At 47.4% G+C, this 21745-nt stretch overlaps 11 protein-coding genes across 11 annotated transcripts; 6 read left to right on the forward strand and 5 right to left on the reverse strand.

The window, feature by feature from the left end:
- Positions 1 to 1278: 1278 nt before the first annotated feature.
- Positions 1279 to 2019, forward strand: POJ06DRAFT_238877 (uncharacterized protein; the record flags this gene model as incomplete). The annotated part of the gene is made up of 4 exons (XM_056186013.1): positions 1279 to 1472; positions 1515 to 1722; positions 1836 to 1940; positions 1996 to 2019. 4 exons carry the CDS (start codon positions 1279 to 1281, stop codon positions 2017 to 2019), a joined length of 531 nt encoding a protein of 176 aa, XP_056043599.1.
- A 573-nt stretch (positions 2020 to 2592) lies between these two features.
- On the reverse strand, positions 2593 to 3872 carry POJ06DRAFT_301954 (uncharacterized protein). Its single transcript, XM_056190753.1, has 2 exons — positions 3509 to 3872; positions 2593 to 3447 (listed from the first exon to the last, which is right to left on the reverse strand). The coding sequence occupies exon 2, from the start codon at positions 3423 to 3425 to the stop codon at positions 3018 to 3020; it is 408 nt and encodes a 135-aa protein (XP_056043600.1). The 5' UTR covers positions 3426 to 3447; positions 3509 to 3872; the 3' UTR covers positions 2593 to 3017.
- An 887-nt stretch (positions 3873 to 4759) lies between these two features.
- On the forward strand, positions 4760 to 5888 carry POJ06DRAFT_224249 (glycoside hydrolase family 12 protein). Its single transcript, XM_056185689.1, has 2 exons — positions 4760 to 5216; positions 5270 to 5888. The coding sequence occupies exons 1-2, from the start codon at positions 4885 to 4887 to the stop codon at positions 5670 to 5672; spliced, it is 735 nt and encodes a 244-aa protein (XP_056043601.1). The 5' UTR covers positions 4760 to 4884; the 3' UTR covers positions 5673 to 5888.
- A 524-nt stretch (positions 5889 to 6412) lies between these two features.
- Positions 6413 to 7015, reverse strand: POJ06DRAFT_125252 (uncharacterized protein). The gene is made up of 3 exons (XM_056184293.1): positions 6871 to 7015; positions 6687 to 6798; positions 6413 to 6612 (listed from the first exon to the last, which is right to left on the reverse strand). The coding sequence occupies exons 1-3, from the start codon at positions 6918 to 6920 to the stop codon at positions 6511 to 6513; spliced, it is 264 nt and encodes an 87-aa protein (XP_056043602.1). The 5' UTR covers positions 6921 to 7015; the 3' UTR covers positions 6413 to 6510.
- A 1639-nt stretch (positions 7016 to 8654) lies between these two features.
- POJ06DRAFT_125266 (major facilitator superfamily domain, general substrate transporter) lies at positions 8655 to 10963 on the reverse strand. The gene is made up of 3 exons (XM_056184294.1): positions 9915 to 10963; positions 9372 to 9853; positions 8655 to 9270 (listed from the first exon to the last, which is right to left on the reverse strand). Exons 1-3 carry the CDS (start codon positions 10748 to 10750, stop codon positions 8936 to 8938), a joined length of 1653 nt encoding a protein of 550 aa, XP_056043603.1. The 5' UTR covers positions 10751 to 10963; the 3' UTR covers positions 8655 to 8935.
- A 1783-nt stretch (positions 10964 to 12746) lies between these two features.
- Positions 12747 to 12974, reverse strand: POJ06DRAFT_197774 (ABC-type multidrug/protein/lipid transport system component; the record flags this gene model as incomplete). The annotated part of the gene is made up of 1 exon (XM_056185082.1): positions 12747 to 12974. A coding segment is annotated over one exon (228 nt), but the record flags the coding sequence as incomplete, so codon positions are not given.
- A 483-nt stretch (positions 12975 to 13457) lies between these two features.
- Positions 13458 to 14604, reverse strand: POJ06DRAFT_296039 (uncharacterized protein; the record flags this gene model as incomplete). The annotated part of the gene is made up of 5 exons (XM_056190528.1): positions 13458 to 13690; positions 13731 to 14088; positions 14135 to 14237; positions 14261 to 14277; positions 14299 to 14604. The coding sequence occupies 5 exons, from the start codon at positions 14602 to 14604 to the stop codon at positions 13458 to 13460; spliced, it is 1017 nt and encodes a 338-aa protein (XP_056043605.1).
- A 227-nt stretch (positions 14605 to 14831) lies between these two features.
- On the forward strand, positions 14832 to 15696 carry POJ06DRAFT_291297 (uncharacterized protein; the record flags this gene model as incomplete). Its single annotated transcript, XM_056190365.1, has 1 exon — positions 14832 to 15696. One exon carries the CDS (start codon positions 14832 to 14834, stop codon positions 15435 to 15437), a length of 606 nt encoding a protein of 201 aa, XP_056043606.1. The 3' UTR covers positions 15438 to 15696.
- Positions 15697 to 16168: 472 nt separating this feature from the next.
- POJ06DRAFT_296040 (uncharacterized protein) lies at positions 16169 to 17651 on the forward strand (the record flags this gene model as incomplete). Its single annotated transcript, XM_056190529.1, is given in 6 exon segments — positions 16169 to 16694; positions 16726 to 16769; positions 16813 to 16883; positions 16940 to 17133; positions 17153 to 17408; positions 17497 to 17651. The coding sequence occupies 6 exon segments, from the start codon at positions 16593 to 16595 to the stop codon at positions 17649 to 17651; spliced, it is 822 nt and encodes a 273-aa protein (XP_056043607.1). The 5' UTR covers positions 16169 to 16592.
- A 664-nt stretch (positions 17652 to 18315) lies between these two features.
- On the forward strand, positions 18316 to 19496 carry POJ06DRAFT_125329 (uncharacterized protein). Its single transcript, XM_056184295.1, has 2 exons — positions 18316 to 18852; positions 18911 to 19496. The coding sequence occupies exons 1-2, from the start codon at positions 18528 to 18530 to the stop codon at positions 19201 to 19203; spliced, it is 618 nt and encodes a 205-aa protein (XP_056043608.1). The 5' UTR covers positions 18316 to 18527; the 3' UTR covers positions 19204 to 19496.
- Positions 19497 to 20025: 529 nt separating this feature from the next.
- On the forward strand, positions 20026 to 21606 carry POJ06DRAFT_255582 (uncharacterized protein). The gene has a single exon (XM_056187907.1). The coding sequence runs from the start codon at positions 20375 to 20377 to the stop codon at positions 21551 to 21553; it is 1179 nt and encodes a 392-aa protein (XP_056043609.1). The 5' UTR covers positions 20026 to 20374; the 3' UTR covers positions 21554 to 21606.
- Positions 21607 to 21745: the final 139 nt, after the last annotated feature.

Genomic DNA, 21745 nt, shown 5'->3' on the forward strand with positions numbered 1-21745 from the left:
ACCCTTTACTTATCACACCGAAATCGATATACTGTCCTTTGTAGAGATGGATACAGGCTGGTAAACAATTCAATTCAATCAACCGGGAGGTCCGATTGAATTGATTGATGGTTATACCGTGATGGCCAGTTGGATTGACCAATCGATTGAATTGATTGAATTGAATTGACAATTGATACAGCTCTTAGTCATACAGTGTAACAACCTCGCCGTCGCCGTCGCCGTCCTCCGGCGGACTCACTGCCCCGGTATTGTCGGCCGATTCCTCGTTGAAGTCGTCCTTGACCGGGTCTGACCCTCCTTCACGATGATTCTTGGTGTCGAGGTCCGGAACGTCCATAACGCTATCGTGAATGACCCCGGCCTTCAACCACGACCGTACCGTCTGTGCTAACCCGATTGTTGTTGCTTCAAGCCCTGACCGTAGAGGCGTCACCATGAGACCACTTGACGAGAAGAGCCTCTCGCATTCAGCCGACATGGGAGGGATAGATAAATATCCACGGCCATTTGACAAAGACGAGGGTATTCTGACCTCTTGTTGTACCAATATTCCAACGGGTCCTCCACATCAATATCCGTAGTAGCCGCCCTAAGCTGCCAACGCTCGTACTCGTCATCGGGAAGGTCCTTGGGCTCGTCGAGGTCCGGCATCAACGGTGGGCCCACAGTATCGGAATATTGATCGAATGGGCTCACGAATGAAGCTTTGAACTGCAACGGCCGGAAGGTAGTCAGTTGATTGCTGATCGGTCGCTTCTTGTAGTCAGAATCCCATAGTCGTTGGACCGCTGCCCTCGCGTCAATAATCCACGATTCCCGCGTTGACTACTTCGTCTCAAAGTATCGCCACTTGTACCTCGGGTGGAGGGCAACGGCAGCGTAATAAGCCGGACAATTTTCTAGCCGTTGGTAGTACTTATCAAGTAGGTCCCAGGCACAGTTGACTGCAGCCTGCCACTGAATTCTGTAGCTATTTTCGACCTCTTCTTTCTTGGCTTGGGTGGGCCGAAGATCCAACGCGTGTGCCACACGCCGGCCAAGCCCCGGCCCGAGCGTCCAGTGGGCGGCCCGTCAATCCGTCAATTTCATCAATCAACCGGCTCTTCGAATTGATTGATTGATTTACGAAAGTCGGCCCGATTAGGTGTCAATTCAATTAATCCGTCAATCCAGTTGAATTGTTTACCAGCCTGATGGATATAAAGCTCAAAGACGTATTCATGGAACAAATGGACCAATGTTACATCCTCAGCAAGTCAAGCTTACTTCAATAAAATGGCTCCTCACGTTGACACCATCCTAATTCCCGGAACCGTCGCCCTGGTAGATGTTGAGCATACCATCCATTCTCGCCATCTCGATAGGGGAGACAGAGATATTGTGCTGGTCCCAACTTCTTCCAATGATCAAAATGATCCCTTGAATTGGTCACGAAGACGTAAATTGTTGTCTACTGTCTGTGTCAGCTCGTGAGTATATCACTGCAGCCCATACTTAACGTCTTACGCCAGGTATACTCTCTTCATCGGTATTGCCTCATCGGTAGTCTATTCGGTTCTTGTCTCTCTATCCGAAGAAGCTGGAATTCCGGTCGCAACCCTCAGTCAAGGCACAGGATACCTGTTTCTGCTGGCAGGATGGGGATTGTTGTTCTGGCAGCCAATCGCATCGCAATATGGCAAGCGGCCAGTTTACCTAATCTCGGTTTTGGGAGTCTTGGTAAGTACTATCCATCGGAAATCATTCAATGGGGACGCTAATTCTATGCATGCCATGACAATATGGGGGTCAGCCTAAACGAGTGCATTTCTGAAACCTATACTAACGTTTAGAAGTCCTATGGTTTGACAGAGAAGGCAGTGGTTAGCACGCAACGTGTCTTTGGATTTTTCTGTGCTCCGATCGAGTCTCTACCTGAGCTCAGTATTACCGATGTTGTGAGTTACTTGTTGAGTTGGATCAATAACAATATTAACAATAATATATTAACAGTATCACCGAAATCCTGAACATTGAATGTCAATTCATGTAAAATTATAAAAATGTATACACTGGAAAACTAATTTGAAGACTTCAATGTTTCAATCAAGGCGCATGTTGCATTATTATATCGTTTATTTTAGACTGAACGCAAAATTGCTGTCGCCAACGTTTGAATGGAATCAACCAGTGGATCTTCAAATCAATTGATAAGTTTTCAATAATATCACAATCCCCCGTTAATACCTAACCCTAACCCTAACGGCTTGGGCAATTTGATGCTCTGCGACTGCCTTCCAAGGTAACCCTATTCGTTACCTTCCACTACTCATAGACCTATGCCTTTTTGAACAGCAATTCCATCTAGGGGTCCGCTTTGCGGAACGGCGCTAAATGGCGCCACACCGCGCTAGACCACTTTGGGCTTATGCCACACGGAAATTCAGCGCACACAAACATGCTCAGGTTCGTATGAGGTTAGGTCTTTGACTCTCTCAAGTTCTCCGAACTTCAGGTTGCGTGCTTTTTTCCCAGGGCTAGGTGGGTGTCTGCAATTCCCGCACCTCACACTGTGAATGAGCGGCCCAAACAATACAACGGTTGATAGCGTTTATATGACATATAAATGCTGGCCAATTGAATCATCGCCATTAAGAAATGAGAGCTATTGTGAAGATTAAACTTCCCACCTATGTATTTGAGTCACGGTTCAACAGCCCGATGTACATAGCCCTTCAAAAGGGCGAACAAACTAAGTAGCTAACAAAAGACAAGGAAATAGCAAACGTAGGAAGGCAACACGACACAAACCAATGGAGCGGCAAAAGAGACAAAAAGAACACATCAAGAAACCCACCCAGCGCCGGTCGGCGGTTGGGAGAGTCGACGATGGCCCGGCTAACCCTAAAACCCTGGTCGATTAGGGAACCCTAACTATTTTCAACATTCACGGCCGTTCTTGGTTTCGCAGACAACTTCACTTTTGACGACCCCATTTGCTTCAAATACCGACAAACAACACGTTGCCATATTAATTAGAATCCTGGGCACGGGAATGCTGCCCTGAAGCCCTGGCTGACACCATCGCTGCATGTCCATGTAGTCCAGCCAGTGAGGCCTGTTCCAAATGACCCGCCTGCATAATTAAACGTTGCGCCATAAGGTACTTGCTGAATAGTCGTGATGTCGACAGTATAGGGCAACTGTGAATCGATTGCTGTCCCAACATAGACATTTGACATATACCCAATGACATTGCATTCATGGTCGTACAATGCAGCTGCAAATGATGGGTCTACCACCCCTGACAACTGCATGATCATCGTAAACTGACAGGAACCTGCTCCCTGTCCAATGCAATTATTGGAGGTGTCGTAACCAGGACCAAACTGAGCAAGTGCAAACCCCAAGAGTGACATAATCAAAATGATTGGCTTCAGCATCGTGCAATCAACAGCAAAGCAACTATAGTTATATATGAGCCCTGTTCGCTGGAATAAGTACGGCAGAAGACAGCGATACTTACTTGGATGTTAATATAGTAGTTTGAAAGCAGAGTGACCAAACTTGTCCGGGATTATTAGGGATTAGTCTTAACTTCCAAAGATGGAGGGAGACATGCCGGATAATCGAGCCACGTTTTATCCTTTTCAGAACTGGCTATTACATAATGTTGACGTACGAGGCATTTGCCGTCCAACCCAGGCCCGATCAATTCAGCCGTCGAGTGAGGCTGACGCGGACCTTAATAAGATGAAACCGAATCCGCGTTAAGTACCGCTTTCGTGGGCCCAACTTTAACATCCGAAGGGAAAGCACACAGATGTGTTCAGACCGTGAGATAGGGAGCAGAATCGTTATTGACGTCACGAATCCGCGTTAAGTACCGCTTTCGTGGGCCCAACTTTAACATCCGAAGGGAAAGCCGTACGTAACCGTCCAGCCTTCTGAGCTAGCCCGCTTCAAGTAGGCGGAATATTGATCTCGGATATAATCCGAGAGCCTATCCAGCCGCACGCGAAGTGGCTGATTTTGGAGACTCCGCTCAGGGCTAGACCTCTGCACCCCTGAGCTTAGCGCTCAGCAAGCCACATCGGGACAGCAAGTGTGAGTAACCGCGGTCCTGGCTCACCTGCATACGTTTCACCATGTCCGAAGTTCACACGAGACCAGTGTTGTTGTAGTATACACAGTCCTGCTGAGCGAATAAAATTTAGTTTATAAATAACTATTCGCATGTGAGTGATATTCAGTCTCCACTTAGCAGAGTGCGCTCATGCGACTGTCAGCAGCACAGCCTCAGTCCTGCCTTAGCACTGGCGTTTATGACAATTCAGTAGGATTCAGCGTCTCCTACCCGTCTGTCTCGTTCGACCGAGCCACCGATATCAGATGATTGAGTTCTCTCGCCTGATCGATCTAACTACTTTATGCAATTCATCCAATGCATAGCTAAGCGTAACTTCAGATCATGTCACCCTCAAAACCAAGTCTTCTCATCTACCCCTCGACCGTACGTGTCCTGCACTAAGGGGCAAATAGGAATGCCCTAAGAACGGATGAAGAGCCTGAAACGTGCTATTTTAGGGTCTGACTAGGTTGCATGCTTTCTCGAACTTTATGAGTGGTTTGCTTCCTTCATGCTTTGCGTGTTGCGGCATAGTATGGTAGCACTTATTCTGCGCGCCTGAATCGCCTTGTTCTGTGCCTCAGCTAAATTCACGCAGATCAGCAACTTATTTTTGGCACGCGCCTTTACCGCCGGAGAAGGACCATCTAGAATTCATTCTGCGGAGAGCACCGCTGCTTAAGCGCGTGTATTTATATAGTTTCGTAGTTCGCTGTAGATTATGGAAAGGCAAAGATCTAATTCACCTCGACATTCTGTCTTTTGTCACTAAAATGTATACCACCTCACTCCTTACGATATTCTTGACACTCCTTTCCTCAACTCCAAATACCGTAGCTGATCCCATCGACACCCTCTGCGGTCAATATCAGACCGCTTCTACTTCGGTCTTCACTCTGAACAACAATCTCTGGGGTGAATCGGCTGGATCGGGCTCGCAATGCACTTATCTTGACTACGACAGTGGGAACACCATCTCGTGGCAGACAGAGTGGACGTGGTCCGGAGGCAGCTCGAATGTGAAGAGCTACTCCAATGCGGGCATCAATATCGGGGCCACGCAGTTGAGCTCCATCACAAGCATGCCGTCAACGTGGAGCTGGAGGTATGAAGTATCTGCACCAATATATAAATACGAAGGTACTAACCCTATGGTAGTTACACCGGGAATAGCCTCGTTGGTGATGTATCCTACGATGCTTTTGTCTCCTCAGTCCCTTCCACTACTGCCGCCCACGATTTCGAAGTCATGGTCTGGCTTGCGCAGCTTGGAGGCGCGCAGCCCATTGGATATGGCACTCCCATTGCGTCCCCGACCATCAACGGCATCACCTGGAACCTCTACGAGGGCACCAACGGCTGGACGGTCTTCAGCTTCGTCGCCACAAGCCAGGTAAATGATTTCTCGGGCGATGTCAATGCCTTCTTCACCTATCTCATCGACAACCAGGGCATGCCCGCAGGTTACTACTTGCAGACGCTTCAAGCCGGAACGGAGGCCTTCACCGGCTCGGATGCTTGGTTTACGGTCAGCCCGTATACGCTCTCTGTAAACACATGAGATAATATTGCGTCTACATTTCCTTAGTTATAATTGAATTTTCTCTTCTATTCCTTGCGAATTTGTTGCATTTGATCACATGTGAATAAGATGTTTCTTCCAAATGTGCTGCAATAGAGGGTCCTTTTCAGGAAATAAATAGTAGTCTCTCTAAGCGAGACAATTTCTCTGTATGCTCTAAAATCTGGGAGAGTCAAACTCATTTATAAGTATTATAACAGATCTTATATCAAACGGTTCTGTAAGCCTATGTAACGGACTAACGGTGCTGGGTTTGACTGGACGGGACTGAGACTGGACTAGGACTTGATTTGTTTCTCAATGCAAGACTGTATTCTTGGCCTGGGAAACGAGGATAAAAAATAATAGCTGGTCACTAATAAATAATAGTTGGTCACTAATCAATAATCGCTTGTGTATGGTCTGATAATGCTGTTCCCTTCATTAGATGTATCCACGTACAGAGCAGGCTTGTGAGCTTTCTTCGCAACGCATGGCTTGTAAAGCCAGTAGATCGTCGTTGATTTGATGTGCTGAATCCTGAAGCCATACCGCCACGTCCAAGAAGTGCATTGTCGCTTCGTATGAGATGGCCTAAACGGTCCGGTACAGATTGCAGGACTGTGGCGGATGCGAATATCATCCGCCTTTAAAAATTTGCAAAATTCATTAATAGTTATTGTGTATCTAATTTCTTCAAAAATTTCGCAAAGTTCACTAACATGATATTTTCTAAATGGACTCGCTGCAACTTATTTGGTCGGTGATCCCGGCTACATGTGAGACCCTAATTGTTTTAGTAAGTTCCTTGTTCTAAGCTATTGACCTTCATGATTCCTTAAAACTTGCTGCAGTATGGTCTCGAGTCATTTTCTATATTCCTTGCGCACTTCTTAAATCTTCTTTCATCTCTGTCTGTGTACATATTGCATGCAGCACCCTTTCGAGAGAGTCAGTGTATCAATTCAATTCGTCCATATTGTCCTTAAATGCAAAAGAGATGTGGATACTTACACCAGGATCGTAGTAGCCAGTGGTAAACATACAGCATTCCTGTGTATCTCTTTTGTTGTTATGGCTTGTGACAACTGAGCACCATCTATCCGGGTGTATTGTCGCTACGGTGCTGTGAAGTATTTAGCTTAAATGCTTGACTTGGTTGTGGAGCTACATCTGGGATAAAAATAGCCTACCTGGCCTGGCGTCGAACAAGACGAGAGAGGCTATGGCAATGGAGAGCAGCTTCATATTTGTGTGCTTGTATTGTGGTTATGTGCGGAGTAAAAATGAAATTACGCAAGTCGAGTTGAAATCGTATAATCCTTGGTGTAGGAGATACTTTCAGCATTAAAAGGAGTCGAACATGACTTCGGCACCGCTGTTGATTTTGTAGGAACCCTTGGACACCGACTCACACGGCCCTGAATCCTATTGCAAAATGTCTCCGACAAAACGAAATGGAGAGCGGCCACATGTGCACAAGCCTATTATTATTTATTATTATGACGATGTGAGGACCAGACGATGGGTTGCGGCTGAGAGTGTCTTCGATTGTGTGCGGCTGAGAGTGTCTCTCCTCATTTGAGGCTGAACTATATTTATTCGTTTGTGTTCTCTCTTTTCCGAACTTCTGTTCTCTTTTCTCTTTGTCGATACTACAATTTATAGATAGTTATCTAGTAGCCAATTCGCATCTTCCCAACGCCTCACCGTAGGTTCTGACATATGATCTTTCAAATAGTAGTATCAGCAGAGCTAGAGTAGCGTAAGACTCTAAGAACGGGCAGTTAATAGGACGGTACTGCTGCTTACGAGTGATGAAGAAACCTCATGCCCGCCACTAGGCCTATCTGGGTGACCTTGTGGCCCACAACAGAGTCGGCAAGAAACGGAGAGAATTCGGGGAGATCCTTGCAGATCAGTATTTAAAGCTCTAATGAATTTCATACAAATTCCTATCTTGGGATTGCTAGTATATTCGAGAAGACGTATATATGTATATGTATATCCCGGGACTACAACTCCCTCGTAGATCCCATATACATACCTACTATTTCAATACCGTTAAAACTACGCCTTACTTCAACCGGAATTGCTTGACTGCACGGCGAGGATCAACCGAAGACGAGGGCCGCTCATAATGTTCGACATGCGTTCCATTCACCTCCAGGATTCTGTCTAGGTAGACTCGGAGCAGAAGGCTAAGTGCAGAGTTTATGCAGTCAATACTCATGGCCCAAGTGTGAACAGGTCGGAATTGAGTTGATGAACGGTCAAATACAGTCTGTTCGTTGGCCCTGACGTAGGCACCATAAAGTACTGCTATACGGCCACTTCAGCTCCTGGCAGCCGACAAAGACAACTTCTCCACCCAGCCGTCACGCTACGGAGGTCTCCAAGTAGTCACAGCGTACTAATCATCGGTATTCCCAACAGAGGGACCCCAGAGAGGTCAGCATAGAACGAGAACGATATTATCTCTCCATCCGAAGCGACGCGCTTTCCGGGGGTATGCAGGCGCTGCACAAACTTGGTCTACTGGGCTCATGCTTGCCGCCAGCTACACCGGCACTCAAGGAAACGCAGCTGGGTTCACGTTGTGGGATAAAGACAGGAACGAGATTATGAAGATGAGACAGGAACGAGATTATGAAGATGACGCGCTCCCCGGTTGAAGACTTGTCTGCATCCTCAATGCGCATCGCACGTAATGTGCTACGGCGAATGCTCGTTAACGCTGTATTGTCTGAGGACACAGTATAATGGATGGCAACCTGCACGGGAGCAGTTCAGCTCCCCAACGGTAAAGTACAGGTTCAGCTGAGTAATGGCCAGGTGGATGAGTGCGATCTCCTAGTGGCCGCCGACGGCGCACACAGCAGGATACGTTAAGTCCTTCGGCCGGACGACAATCTTCAATTCGCCTGTGCCGTGTGCATTGCCGGCAACTCTAGATTTCCCAGCGGCGTTCCTGAACCAGTCAATCGGGATTGGGGTAATATTATTCCTGTATAAAACTATAAATAATCTTTTGATACTAAATAAGAATTTCGATTACTTCAATCGCTAGGTGTGCGAATTGACCATATGCGCAAATTACCCGTGGAATAAGCTGACTAACTGGACCCACGTTCGTGCCTCAGGTTCAACAGAATCTCTCAACTGTCATTCTGAAAATGTACCAAGTCATCATCCCTGTCTCCCCCGCTCCTGTCCTTGCTGCCTGAGGCTCCTAGCTGCATGTCACAGCCGTGACAGATATATTAGTCCTCCTTGACGCCAACCTTTCCCACGTGACGCAACCCTAGGAAGCTCGCTAAGCAAACCACCACCATGCCGCCGAAGATGGTCCAATACGCAGCGCGGTATCCCTGCAGAAGAAGGGGCGTATTCGCATCAGTCGCGGAGCTGCCGTCGGCACTTAAAGCGCTCACGACGTTGTGGTCGTGCGTACTGACGGAGGCCGCGATAGCGGCGGTGACGGCGAGGCCGATTGAGTTGCCTAACTGCGAGATGGTGTTGAAGACACCGCCGGCCAGCGCCTGCGAGTCGGCGGGGAAGGCGCGGCAGATGACGAGGCTGGATGCCGTCCATAGCACTAGGAGAGATTCAGATCAGCTTCAATGTCGGTCTTGTTAAGAATGCAGGTAATCTCTAACATAGAGGATTACCGGAGCGTAGTTCAAAGGAGTTACTCACCATCACCATTGATTGGACTCAGAGTAATGGCGACGAAGGCCGCAGTCCAATAAGTCCATTCAGGCGACGCAATCGCCATCAGGATGGGTGACACTGCGGTGATTACTGCAGCTATCCCTAGCAACATGTTGACATTCACCTTCGCAACTAGATAAGCAGCAATGATGTTGGTAAGCACACCCACTACGGCCATAGGCAAGAAGCGAATGGACGCCTGCAGCGCTGAGATGTTCTGAACGTCCTGGAAGAACAGGGTAGATATGTACTGAAAGGCGTTGAATGCGGCCCACGTGAAGAACATGGCCATACAGATAAAGAGAAACGGCAGATTCTGCCATAAGGCGTTTGGAATCAAGGCTGCCTTTTCGCGCTTCACCTGCCGCCTAACCCAGAGGGAGAAGGCGGGGAGGAGGAGGATGGAGATAGCGAGCAGCACTATATTTTGGGGTTGCGAGATGTTCTTGTAGCTAAGTGTGACCATACTAGGAAGCATTTAGCGGAGTTCGAACTTGACAGCACAATAGGACACAGGACAAGACTCACGCAAGAACATAGGATAGTAACCCAAGGGAGGTGGCGAGGATCGCTACGCCAACCCAGTCGATATCGTACGCGAGCCGGTGCCACGTAGCTTTTGACAGTTTCTTTGAATCCGCGTCCGACGGAAGGACAAAAATGGACGCTACGAACAACACTGCATCGACGATAGCAGTGATGTAGAAGCCCCATCGCCACCCAATCGTGCTGCTTAAGACGCCACCGAGGATCAGTCCTAGTGCATAGCCTAAAGGCTGGCCCATACCCGTCGCTGCAAAGGCAATGTTTCTCTTAGGCCCGGGAGGAAAGGACGAGGTCACTAGCGACATAGATGTCGAGAGACACATGGCCACAAATAGCCCTAGAAGGGCACGAAAGACGATAAATTGGTCGCCAGTGCGGGCAAGTCCGCATGCGAGGATTAGAGGGCACGAGACGCCGCTTCCGATCAACCACATCCTCTTAGAGCCGATGACGTCAGCAACAGAGCCCAACGCTAACAAGGTGCATCCTGCGGACAGCGCATACACAGATGCCGGCCAGAAGATAAGGTCGCGGTCTAGGTTGATGTCGGTTGAGATGCGAGGGAGTGCGGTGGTCAGAATTCCTGTTCCCGAGACGCTAATAAAAGTGACGCCAGTTATAATAGTGATAATCCAGAATGACTCTAGCATTGTCTTACCATCCTTATTATCGACGGAGGCGCACTCTGATGGTATCTTATCGTCTAGTCCTGGTAGCTCTACCACCGGTTTTGTAACTTGCTTGACGCTCATTTCATGATGCGGTTCAGGTGACAAAGCAGGCGCCGTCGTCGCGATGGTCGTCATCGCAGTGGTCATTCTCAGTAATCTTGCAGTAGCCGTCTAAGAATCTTATAGAGAGAATACAGAAAGAAAAGAACTGGAAAATGATAGTCGTAGTCAGCAAGCGGAACAGAAATGTCAGGATGAGTGTCGCGGCTGCGCCTTCGCCGATGATTGGCTCGTTATGCGCCGCACCGTTTTTCTTCTCGTAGCGCAATAAGCCCTACGAACCCCTTTTATCACTCTCCTCTTCTCCCTCTGCCCCCTCTTTCTTTTCCATCTTTAGTGATTCCTTTTGTAAAATATCTATTTATTAGAAATATAGCGTTACGCCCTCCACATTAAGAATCACTCTACTTTCACTGGACATTGGAACTTGAATGGTAGACTACAGATCCCCATCGCCGGATAGCCCATCGGATAACTACTACTCGCCGTGGGGTACCTGCTGCCTCGGTAACTATTAGCGGGACATTTCAGTTTTGGATGAGCAATGATTACTCAATGCAGGGTATTCTAATGAGGGAATTTCTTGTATTACAATGGCTGGCTGCGGCTGACCAAATAGTTACCACTCTCTCAATACTAGAGAGTTGCCTTTACAGGGTCCCCTCCGACCGCTTAAGTGCTCCAATTTATTTTCACACGCGTACACAACGTACCCCGCCACCCCCTCTCAGTTGTATCAGCCACTCAATTTGTTCCCAGATGTCAGCAAGGTAGTTGAGGACTGGGACTAGCAGTGACATCATCACAGGCCGGCGCCTATCTGTGTACGCGCTGACGAGGTCCATCAGCGGCGGCGAGTTTTTCAAGATGTGGACGCTGTCCTGATTCCTGACCCTGTCTGGCGCAAGTGTGAAAACAGTTCGCGCCTTCCAACCCTTGCCCCGAGTGCTGTTTCCCCCTAACCTTCTAGTTGACATTGACGGGAACGAGGAGTTGCAGCGAGGGATGCAAATAAAACCCCAGCCCTCAAAACCACGGAAACGAAGGCAGCGACTGCTGTGAATAATTTCAGCGTAACATAACAACCTAAAGCAGTTTAGCGGCTCAAGTTGCACGGCTTCTGAGCGCGTACCGTAACTGTGAGGGTGGTCCCTCTGATTTACGTGCGTGAATTTCTAGCGCTATCTGCAATGCAAATCCACAGATGGATAGGCAACAGAGATAGGTCCTGACTTGTTAAAAACAAGTATCTGATTGTGTGCAAAGTAGTACGATATTAATTATGAACTAACTATACGTCTATTGTGGGAAGATCTAGAATGCTGTATGTATTCATACGTAAACCTGACTATCCAACTGTCGCTCGACTACTCCCCCGAGTCCCGAGCAACCCCATCGCCAAGCCCGCCGACCGCCCGTTTGCCAAGATTTGCTTGAGTGGCGTCGTAAATTCCGGCAACCCTCAGAATCTAAAAGCAACCCAAACCGATCGCTTAGGCAAATAATGTATGCTGACTGCTTATAGGAAGCGGAAAACGTTTACAGTGGCAACATCGGAAACACTACGCTAATTTAGCTACTTAGTATTTCGTACATGAAGAGTCTGGCCCCTAGCTCCGGTCCCCGGACCAATTACTCGGCTATCCTTGGCTAGCTTTGCCCCTCCCGACGTCATCACGTTCAGGGTTGTGAACCGACGGCTGAATTTAGTGATTTCCTTGAAACTGAGCCGCCCATTTTTTGCCCCCATGGCATCTACTCAGCCCCTCTAACTAAGTCACCACCGGAACGTTTCTTGCTCATTGGTGGTCCTGACCCGCCGGCTCAGGTGTGGGTTGAAGGTCCTGGCCCCTCTAAAGGCTCGACAACCCATTGCTACGAATTAGGCCATCAGTGGGGTCAATTGACCGGGATTTTGAACTGAGAGTAGAAAACGCTCTCACGGTCTTAGGTAGAGTTCCATGACCGAATGGTAGGAAACATTCGCGGGGTGCGCCAATTCTATTCGGAATCTTTAGTTATTTAGTTTTATTAAAGCAAGGTAATAAATCTCCCGTATTATTCCATGGGCGTTTTCTGCAAGTCAAACTGTTGTAAGCTGCTGCTGCTGCACTAGTTCGTAGTATCTTCCCGGACTCTCCATCAACTGCTGAGGTGTACCCTGCTCCACGACCATTCCTTGATCAATAACGAGAATGGCGTCTGAATCACGAATAGGGTTCAACCGATGCGCGATGGAGATAATAGTAGGCTTATAGGTCAAGTTACCCAATGCATCCTTAACCGCCTTTTCAGATTCCACGTCAAGAGATATTCACCTGCCTTATCACGAGTATTTGCAATTAGAGGAACTATGGTCTAAATTCACGCGGGGACAAGGATTTCGGAGGATCAGAAGTATTAAATTTGAGACCCGTTTGCTTTCCAAGATTTAGCTGACTATTTTCGATTTTGCAGGTACCCATATTTGGCATACAACAGTTATGCTGAGACGGTGACTGTGGTTACTGTCCCGCGCGATCTCCACGAAGCTGCAGTCGTTGAGCTTGGACCCATGATCTTGGCCAGTACTCGAGAATACCGCCCACACCACCAAACCGCCCAGCGCACAGCTGTGAATTGGATAGAATCGTGGGGTATTTAGAATGGCCATGGCCACTAAACGTAGAACTCTGCCTTTCCTATGCCATTTGAACCACGGTATAATAAATATTATGACTGATTGACGCAGTGATTCCAATTATCAATTTATCATGACGTCAATTTTAGCACTAAGTATTCAATCGGTCTGAGTTCACCCGGAACTTATAACATGATTATCTTTACCCAGTCTTTCCTCTTCGTCAGGGCCAGCGGTATCTGAATAATTGGATGCTACCAAGCCTCGCAACTTTCTCTCAACATAAGAGGCACCTGTAACTAGCCAATAGTCACCACCCGTGTTTCCGGAATTGAATTCTTCTTCATCTTCTAGAATGGCAAGTATCGTCTGAAAAGCGTTTGACTCACGCACTACATAACCAATAGCTAGGTGAACGTTGCATAATAACGAAGAAGGACCAGGAACCACGTGAGATTACTTCGGGAAGGTCTATGTCCGGGTATAATTTTCTAAGTCGGTAAATTTTGTCTCGATATTCGATACCAAAATGAAATGAACCAAATGACGAATGCGTAGTTGGATCTAGCAACAACCCGTTGGAAGGATCATTGATTTGGCTACCAGTCAACAGCGTCTCTACAGATTGACCGGCAAATATAGAGAGCGCCTTTCGTAGTCCTGCGTGACTGCTGGCGCTGAAGGGAATAATATGCGCTCCTTGGAGAGTTGCTGATGAGAAATAAGTCGTGCCAGGTGGAGGTCGAGGTGATGGTATATCTCTCACTTTCCCGATTAGAGATACAACGCCATCGCGATCCAATAACTATGTATTTGTTAGCCGTACTCAATCATTCTGAATATATATTCACCTTGCGCCTGAAAGTAGTTTGATTTCTTGTAGCCGTGCTTCTATCTGATGGTGTCGGAGTACGAGAAGGGGCCATCATAGTTACAATAGATCCAAATAAAAATCTCTAGTCCAACTGATGACAGACGCCCTCAAATCATCAGACTGAAGGAATTTCGAGCGTACTTCCTGCCATGTCCGAGGTCGACGAGGGACAAAGCCACTCTCTGGCGATGGTAATACCATGTGGGCATCGCAGGGACTTAATAATTTCCTTAATATTTCAATCTTCTTCAGCGAATCTGTGGCGCGTTTCCATAAATCGTCGGCGAGTGAATCACGGTCATAACCCCACCGCAAAAGGGCGGCCGCGATTGGACGCACGTCAAAGGTGCGATTATGATAGTCAAAAGCAAGGAGAACTTCACACGGTTCCAAAATTGTTATAAGTGTCTCGGTTAGGGTCTTCTCGGTATAATCCAGCTCAGTCATATTGTCAAAGTTATGTCGAAACCTCCGGCGCAGGATACGTTATCGTCAAGCCATCTCCAACAGCCAGTGACATGCAAATCGTGCAGGATTACTCTGTAGTTGTAGCACCTTTGCAGATCTTACCTATCAACTAATGATAACCCTTTGTTGCTTGGCTAGTATATGAGTAGAGGGCAGCCGCTTGAGAGCACGTCTTACTCGTCCCAAGTACTCTAAACCTTAAGCATATGGGCAAGGGTTCCTCCAGGAGCAGCAAACCAACGCTATCATATCAACCAGCCTTTACCCCTAACCAGAAACAGCATGTAAATATTTACTCGAGCGCGATGGAACGCGTTAAGAGGGGCGTAAAAATTGAAATTATTTCGATGCTTCGAAAAGCTCATCTACCGCAATTGACAGCACTATTCTCAGCTGCAGTAAATATATACAATGGATCATATTTCAGCAGGAACGTCAGCCAATATAATAATACGGTTTCAGCCGCTTGGAGGGCAAAGCGGCATCCCGCATCTTTCCTTGGATGTCGGCCTATAAGGACTCGGCTGCCTTCACACTCGACAATTTTACAAACAACCCGTACGGCCTTCGAAGGCCCCGCCTTGAATGACAAAGCGCTTAACACGTTGAACACCCTTCGTCAGGGTGATCGCCCGTTTAGCGAGCTTACCTTCCACCTCGAAGCTGGTGGTCATGAATGGGACGATGACGTGAAGAAGGGTTACATCCTAGCGGCTGTGAACGAATCCTTACGAGATAAATTAATCAGCATTGAAGAGAAGCCAACGTATGAAGGCCATTGCCTGCAAATTCCATTTTTTGCTTATAGTTAAGGACCAATGTACCCCAGAAGTTTACTGAGGTACCACATTACCAAATTTCTAGTGAGGAACAAGAAAATGCCGTAACCTGTAAAATTTCCAATTGATATTTTACTTTATTTTCAGCATCATAACCGAAAAGTTGGCGATGCTACTACACGTTGGCAATGGACGATTGTCGCGACTAACTATACGTACGGTCCATGTTGACTAGCAGTGCCGCCACGGCATTTTCATTCTTCAAATTTCGTCAGCTGACATTTCTGTGATAGGTTTGTCATAGGTAAGTGCTTCAGCTAGACGTAGTGTTCGCAAATGTATTTGCATGTCTTGTTTCCAAGACAAATAATTTTCTTCACCGCGTAATTTTACAAAGTCACCGTAGAAGCTTGACTTTGTTAAGATAGTATGTGCGTCTGTTGATGGTTCATTGTTGTCGTAGACCCTCAGGGCTCAAAACCTTTTGCGATGTTGTAAAACATCAGGACCACAGAATTGACCTCCATTAATGTTTCTTCGAGTCCTATTCTTTAACATGGCCCAGTCGCCAATTTTTCCTTCCATATGTTGGGCAGCGACGAAATAATTTCATCAGGGTTGCTACCGCGTGGACTTCGAATCCCTGTGCCTGTCTTTTGGCAAATGCTTTCAGTTCTCGTCACTAACCGATATGAGGATCCGAGCCATATGAAACACAAAGTAATAGGGTTAGGGTCACCTATTGGGATACACGGACATTCGCGCTCGATATGATGATGTTCTCTTACAGCAATTGCATCAAAATACCGATGTGTTCGAGTGCCCAGGGCAGCGGTTCTAACCAGAAACTTTAAACGAGGCATTGATAGCAATATTCCGTCTCTCTCGCTATGAGATCAATTTCGAATATCAGGGGCGTATCGAGAACTCAGTCCCAATTGCTCTCGCGCTGCTGTTACGAGGTTACAACCACCAATCAATTTCAGATGATCTCTGGAATATTTAACCAGGACTCTCGCGAAAAGGACCTCCCTTCTGGATATATTGTCACCGATTGGTGCGCCCTTTGAAACACTTACCGCGGTTATCGGTGTAACTCCGCAAGTATCTCTGACATGGCAAGAGGTTTCAGATAGGATTCATCACTCCGTCAATCTGAGTAGGGGAATAGCGACTTGGACGCGTGGCATGTATGTGGATTTGTTGATTCCGATGCAGCTCAAGAGAAAAACTCCCACGCCAGCCAGTACAAGTACAGCTTCGAGGAATCAATCGCTTTTCAAGCGGAAGGTCTGCAGGTAGTGCTCTGACTCTGACGTAGAGCTTACTAATATTCGTTTATTTAGCTTCTCGAACGGGATGGCAGTATGTCTGTTGTGGGAGGGGTGATGGAAGAAAGTGAATTAAGGGACGATATGCCAGATCCTCCTTATGGCACTAGCAGACTGATCGCGGCTCATATTATCCCGTTCAGTGCAAGCAGTCGCCCTCGCTTAAGACGTTTGCTTTCTGTATTGCGGGCCAGAGTCCGAGAGATATGGAGCGTTTATTAACTGGCGAAAACATCAACGATCCATCTAATGGTTTACTATTAGACCTTGAAAGTCATCAGGCATTTGATAAGTACAAGTTTGGTCTAGAATGCCAAGATAATCACTACAGCATCAGAATATTAATTGCGCGCAGGTTCCTACCTCTCATAGTTCGCCGTCATGATGACGGTGATGCGGTTTTTTTTTTTTGGTTAGGGACCTCAAGATCATGCTCTTCCTTCCCCTCTGTTTTGCAATATTCATTTGGCTATTGGGCGTGTGTTGCATGAGAGCGGTGTAGCAAGATTGATAGATGAGATCCAGCAAGACGAAAATGACGTGAAGGATGGGCATGTTGAAGGTGATCGGTGTCTTGCGGTGAGCGCTTCCTATCTTGAGAGAGAGCTGCGAGGCTTGCAAAGGGATGATGACTCAAGTGTCGATTTGGAGGACTATCACACGGACACAGAAAGTCAAGAGCGATTTCCGTTTAGGATGTGTACACAGAATAAAAATCCTAATCAGCATTATCAGTAGACATCGGACTTTATTGAATACAGATACGTTTCGAACCCAACAGCACAAGATGACGAGAACTCAAAAAGGGATATGCGCTTCCCCAGTTCGCGGGCGTGTTCCATCCCCCCCAGAATTAACCGGAAAGACAGGAAACATTGCAGACTCAAAAATTCCACACACGAACCGGATGGCGTAGATCGCTTACGCGCCGTGCGTGACCGCAATCTGTCAGGATCGCATCGTTGAGATTGTTCGATATCTATTTGGGACTATATGATATGTAATGTGGGATTCAGTTGGGATTGTTCTCGCTTGGGTTTTGGCGGTGAGTTTGTGTTGGCGTCGCTCTTTACCTCTGTCCTCATCGTTCGTGCATACTTTGCTGGCTCGCCATCTTCGTACGATTTATACTATATAGTACGATTAGTTTACGATTAATGCCTCATTTTACGATTAACTTTACGACAGGGTGATACCGTCAGGGGCCAAGCTCCTGACAGTTTAAATAAACCGAGTACTTTTAAGCCAAATATGAGTCGGGCAGGTTCAAAAACTATGCACAAAGAGCCAGTCACGCTGACAGTTGCCTGATTGACGAGGTCGGACCCTGAAGTGGAGTTCCAGAAGTTGACAACCATGGAATACATGTGTGCAATCACAAGATGCGATGACGTATACAACTCCCAACCTCCAACTTTACTGCATCCGAGAAATCACAGCATCACTTGGAAACTTGCTTGTTGGCAATTTGGCCTTCATCCTTGCAGAATTTAATGAGACAAGTTTCCTGCTTGGCAGCTTCACGGAATATCCGGTTGGAGTCAACTTGCGCGCCGAAGAAAACAGCCTACGCCGCAACCCAAGGCGCAATATTGCCGGACGCGACAAGGCAAATATCACGCAAATGCGACTGTACATCTAGTCACGTTCCGATCGGCATTATAGAAAAGAGTGAAATTTTTCAGAGGTTGGTTGTCCGTTGCCTGGCCTGAGAATTATCGGATTCTGGTACTGCCTCAGCGTTATTCTGTCTAGTGAATATTGAGTCGTTAGTACGGAAAAATCGAGTCAAATGCTTCGATCGGTTTGGCACAGACCTGTGCGTCCTGGGTGCCGGCACAATGGGTTCAGCAAAGGTTTCTTGCCGTATGACCGTTCAATTATTCAGTCGACTTCACTGGCGTTAATACGTACCCAGAAATTAGACAAGTGCGGTGATACGCAGACCGTTTTCGGGTCGCAAGCTCGCTTCTGGGGTTCTCGACAAACGTGGAAAAGGGCAGGAATCAATACATTTCGATGCCTCGTCGGTTGCACGATGGGCGACTTTTCGGCATTATGGTTTTTGCAGACTAACTACCCGGACATTGGTATGGGCGTGGTGATGGCAGTGTCAAGTAAGTAACAAAAAGCCCTCGTATCGGAAGAGCAGCCTAACAATACACAAATGAATAGTGGGAGCCGGTCTAGCGTCGTCCATGTTACTGGAGACTGTCCTGCTTCGAATGGGACGGGATCAGCTGAGCTGGAAAGCAGCTGCAACGACAGCGGCAGGCATGAGTTTGGTATCGATGGTGGCGATGGAGGCGGTCGAGAACTTGGTTGATTATCACTTGACGGGTGGAGTTGTGGCTCTGGATGATCCGCAGTTCTGGATAGCAGCCGCGATATCGACTGGGGCCGGTCTGGTGGCGCCGCTTCCCTACAACTACGCTCGCCTGCGAAAGCATGGAGTCGCCTGTCACTGATACAGTTGCGTTGCATTTGAGTGAAGTTGGATAGTCTGTCCGCCGAATTTTGTCGTTTCGTAGGTTTGTCCACGCGACAGCACTCATTCATAGATAGTGAAGGGTTAGTTGGTCTTTTGCACGAGTGAAGTTCAGATAGAACGCTTAGCCGTGATATATATCTGCAAGTTTGGGAACCATTAAGCTGCTGCAAGACTCTTGCTTCAAGGGACAAGCGGAATCGCACGCGTATGAGAAAACGTCCACAATTCACACGTATATGCATAGAGTGAGTGACAAAACATTGATAACCTGACAAAGATTACTTGCATCCGAGCCTGCCTGTTTATACCGACAAGTTCATTTTATTAAGATATTAAGTTAGAAGAAGGTTTCATAAGATCGACCAGATGGTCTGGATATGATTCCATTTTGTGCTGTCAAACCTCTAGAACTTAGAAGAACAGGCAAACTCTTAAATATAAAGTCAATTTTTCGCTGGTATTTAACGTTATCAGGTGGCTGCAACGACACGGTCCTTGGCGTAAGTTCAGGTTAGTTCAGGGGTGGTTCCAATATGATAAGTGAAGAATAATTGACAATAATGCTAACTTAATAAATAATAATAAAAATAATTTAATTTATCGACGTACCCACATATGGCACCCTTCATTGCGGAATATGGCAAATGGCAATAGTCGTGGTGGCTGTCAGAAACACGGTGCAATTGATAAGGAACCAACAGTTTATTTATAGGCAAGGTGAACAAAACTCGTGAGGTTTTGTCGCAGTTCTGAAGCTTGTTACTCAGTTTCGTTTGCACCCTACAATTTGACCGTGCTCAACAAGTCCTCTGAACAGCACTGGCGAGTTAAATATTTGACTATTTCTTTATGGGTACATTACAGATATAATTTAAAGAATATTCCGTCAAATAATCTAGATAAATGCGGCGATCTTGCGTAGGAAGATCGTATTGTGGCGTACCTTGAGCCCCCACAACACTTTGTCTAGCGGCTGCTGCGCCGGCTGAATCATTTTCACCAACATCGTCCTGGCTCCAACTTTTTGGAGTGGGGCCACCAGTCCCTTTCCTGCCCACTTCCCCGTTTGTTACAATATAGATATTTACGATTTCTTCTGCACTTCAAAGTCAACTGGCGAGCAGTTTGTCAACTGTTGGCCTCCGGTAATGACTGCCCGGATCCTGTCCAAGGCGACCGCACAGGGCGCGTTGGGCGCCACAGGCATCCTCGCGCTAGTGTTGAGCATTATAGTCGGCCTCAACATCTACTACGGCTCCTTTCTTCCTGTCCAGTCCGCATCGTTCTCCACCTTTGTCGACAACCCAGTCGATCTCAAGTCTGCCGCACACCAAGCATCTCTGGCAAAGCATGCCCAAAATGCGTCGCTCGGCTTTGGCGAGATCGTCTACATCTCCATGCCCGACCGAACCGACAGACAAGACGCCATGAACCTACTCGCCTACTCGTACGGCCTGAAACTAAAATTATTACCTGGCGTCAGCGGGGCAGATATATCCTCCAAAGCCATCCCCGATGAAGTACCGCAACGACTCCGGGAGTCCGAACTGGGCTGCTGGCGCGCTCACGCAAACGCATGGCGATATCTTCTTGAATCCGACATGGACACGGCCCTTGTTTTTGAGGACGACATCGACTGGACGCCGGACGTCAAGCAGACGTTTGAGACCCTGTCGCTGCAGATGCAGAACTCAACCGTGCGACTCCTGGAACCGTCAGATTACGAGCGCGCGAATGCACCGTATGGACTCGATTGGGACATTTTGTACGTTGGGTCGTGCAAGCACGGTGCCAATCCTGATTTCAAGCCCCTTATCCAGATATGGGACGATCCCGATGTTCCGGATGCCAGACACCTCACCCAGAAGACTCTTCAAGCTCTGAAGGAATTTGGATTAACTGACGCCGAGATCGGCAAGAAGCGTGTGCTTGTGCCTGCATATCGCACTGAATGCAATACCGCCTATGCAATCACGCGACAAGGGGCTCAGAGACTGCTGTTCGCAATGTCATATGCCGGCCTGCATGGCGCAGTTGATGAGGATATGGTTCGGCTTTTCAGAGAGGGACGGCTAAAAGGGTATTCAATTACTCCGCCTGTATTTAGCCAGTTCCGGGTTGGCGGTGCAAAAGATACGGACAATAAATCACCTGGAGATCCGCGCCTGGGACATACGATTAACGGCAAGGGTAATCTCCGCGGGTGGAGTTATGATATTAAGGGGTCGGCACGACAAGCGATGGTAGCCAGTTTGCAAATCAATGTTTGGGAAGATTATAAGCGCGTTAGACCGGATACGTTTGTTGGCGCTAAGGAGTCAAGTTAATAGAACCGAATATGTATATTAGACAATTGAATATGTGTCCTGTTATGTTCTCGTGCGATTGCCATGCCGCCTCTCTTTGGACTCTGGTCTCCGACGAACGCTCTATACCAGCGCTTATATTCCTCCATATCGGCTTTCCTTCGTCTTGCGATAAAATGGTTGTCACCCCGAGCGTTGTCGTCGAGGCCGCCA

This window comes from Lipomyces tetrasporus, assembly GCF_029532465.1.
Source record: "Lipomyces tetrasporus strain NRRL Y-64009 chromosome Unknown POJ06scaffold_6, whole genome shotgun sequence".
Classification (NCBI taxonomy): domain Eukaryota; kingdom Fungi; phylum Ascomycota; class Lipomycetes; order Lipomycetales; family Lipomycetaceae; genus Lipomyces; species Lipomyces tetrasporus.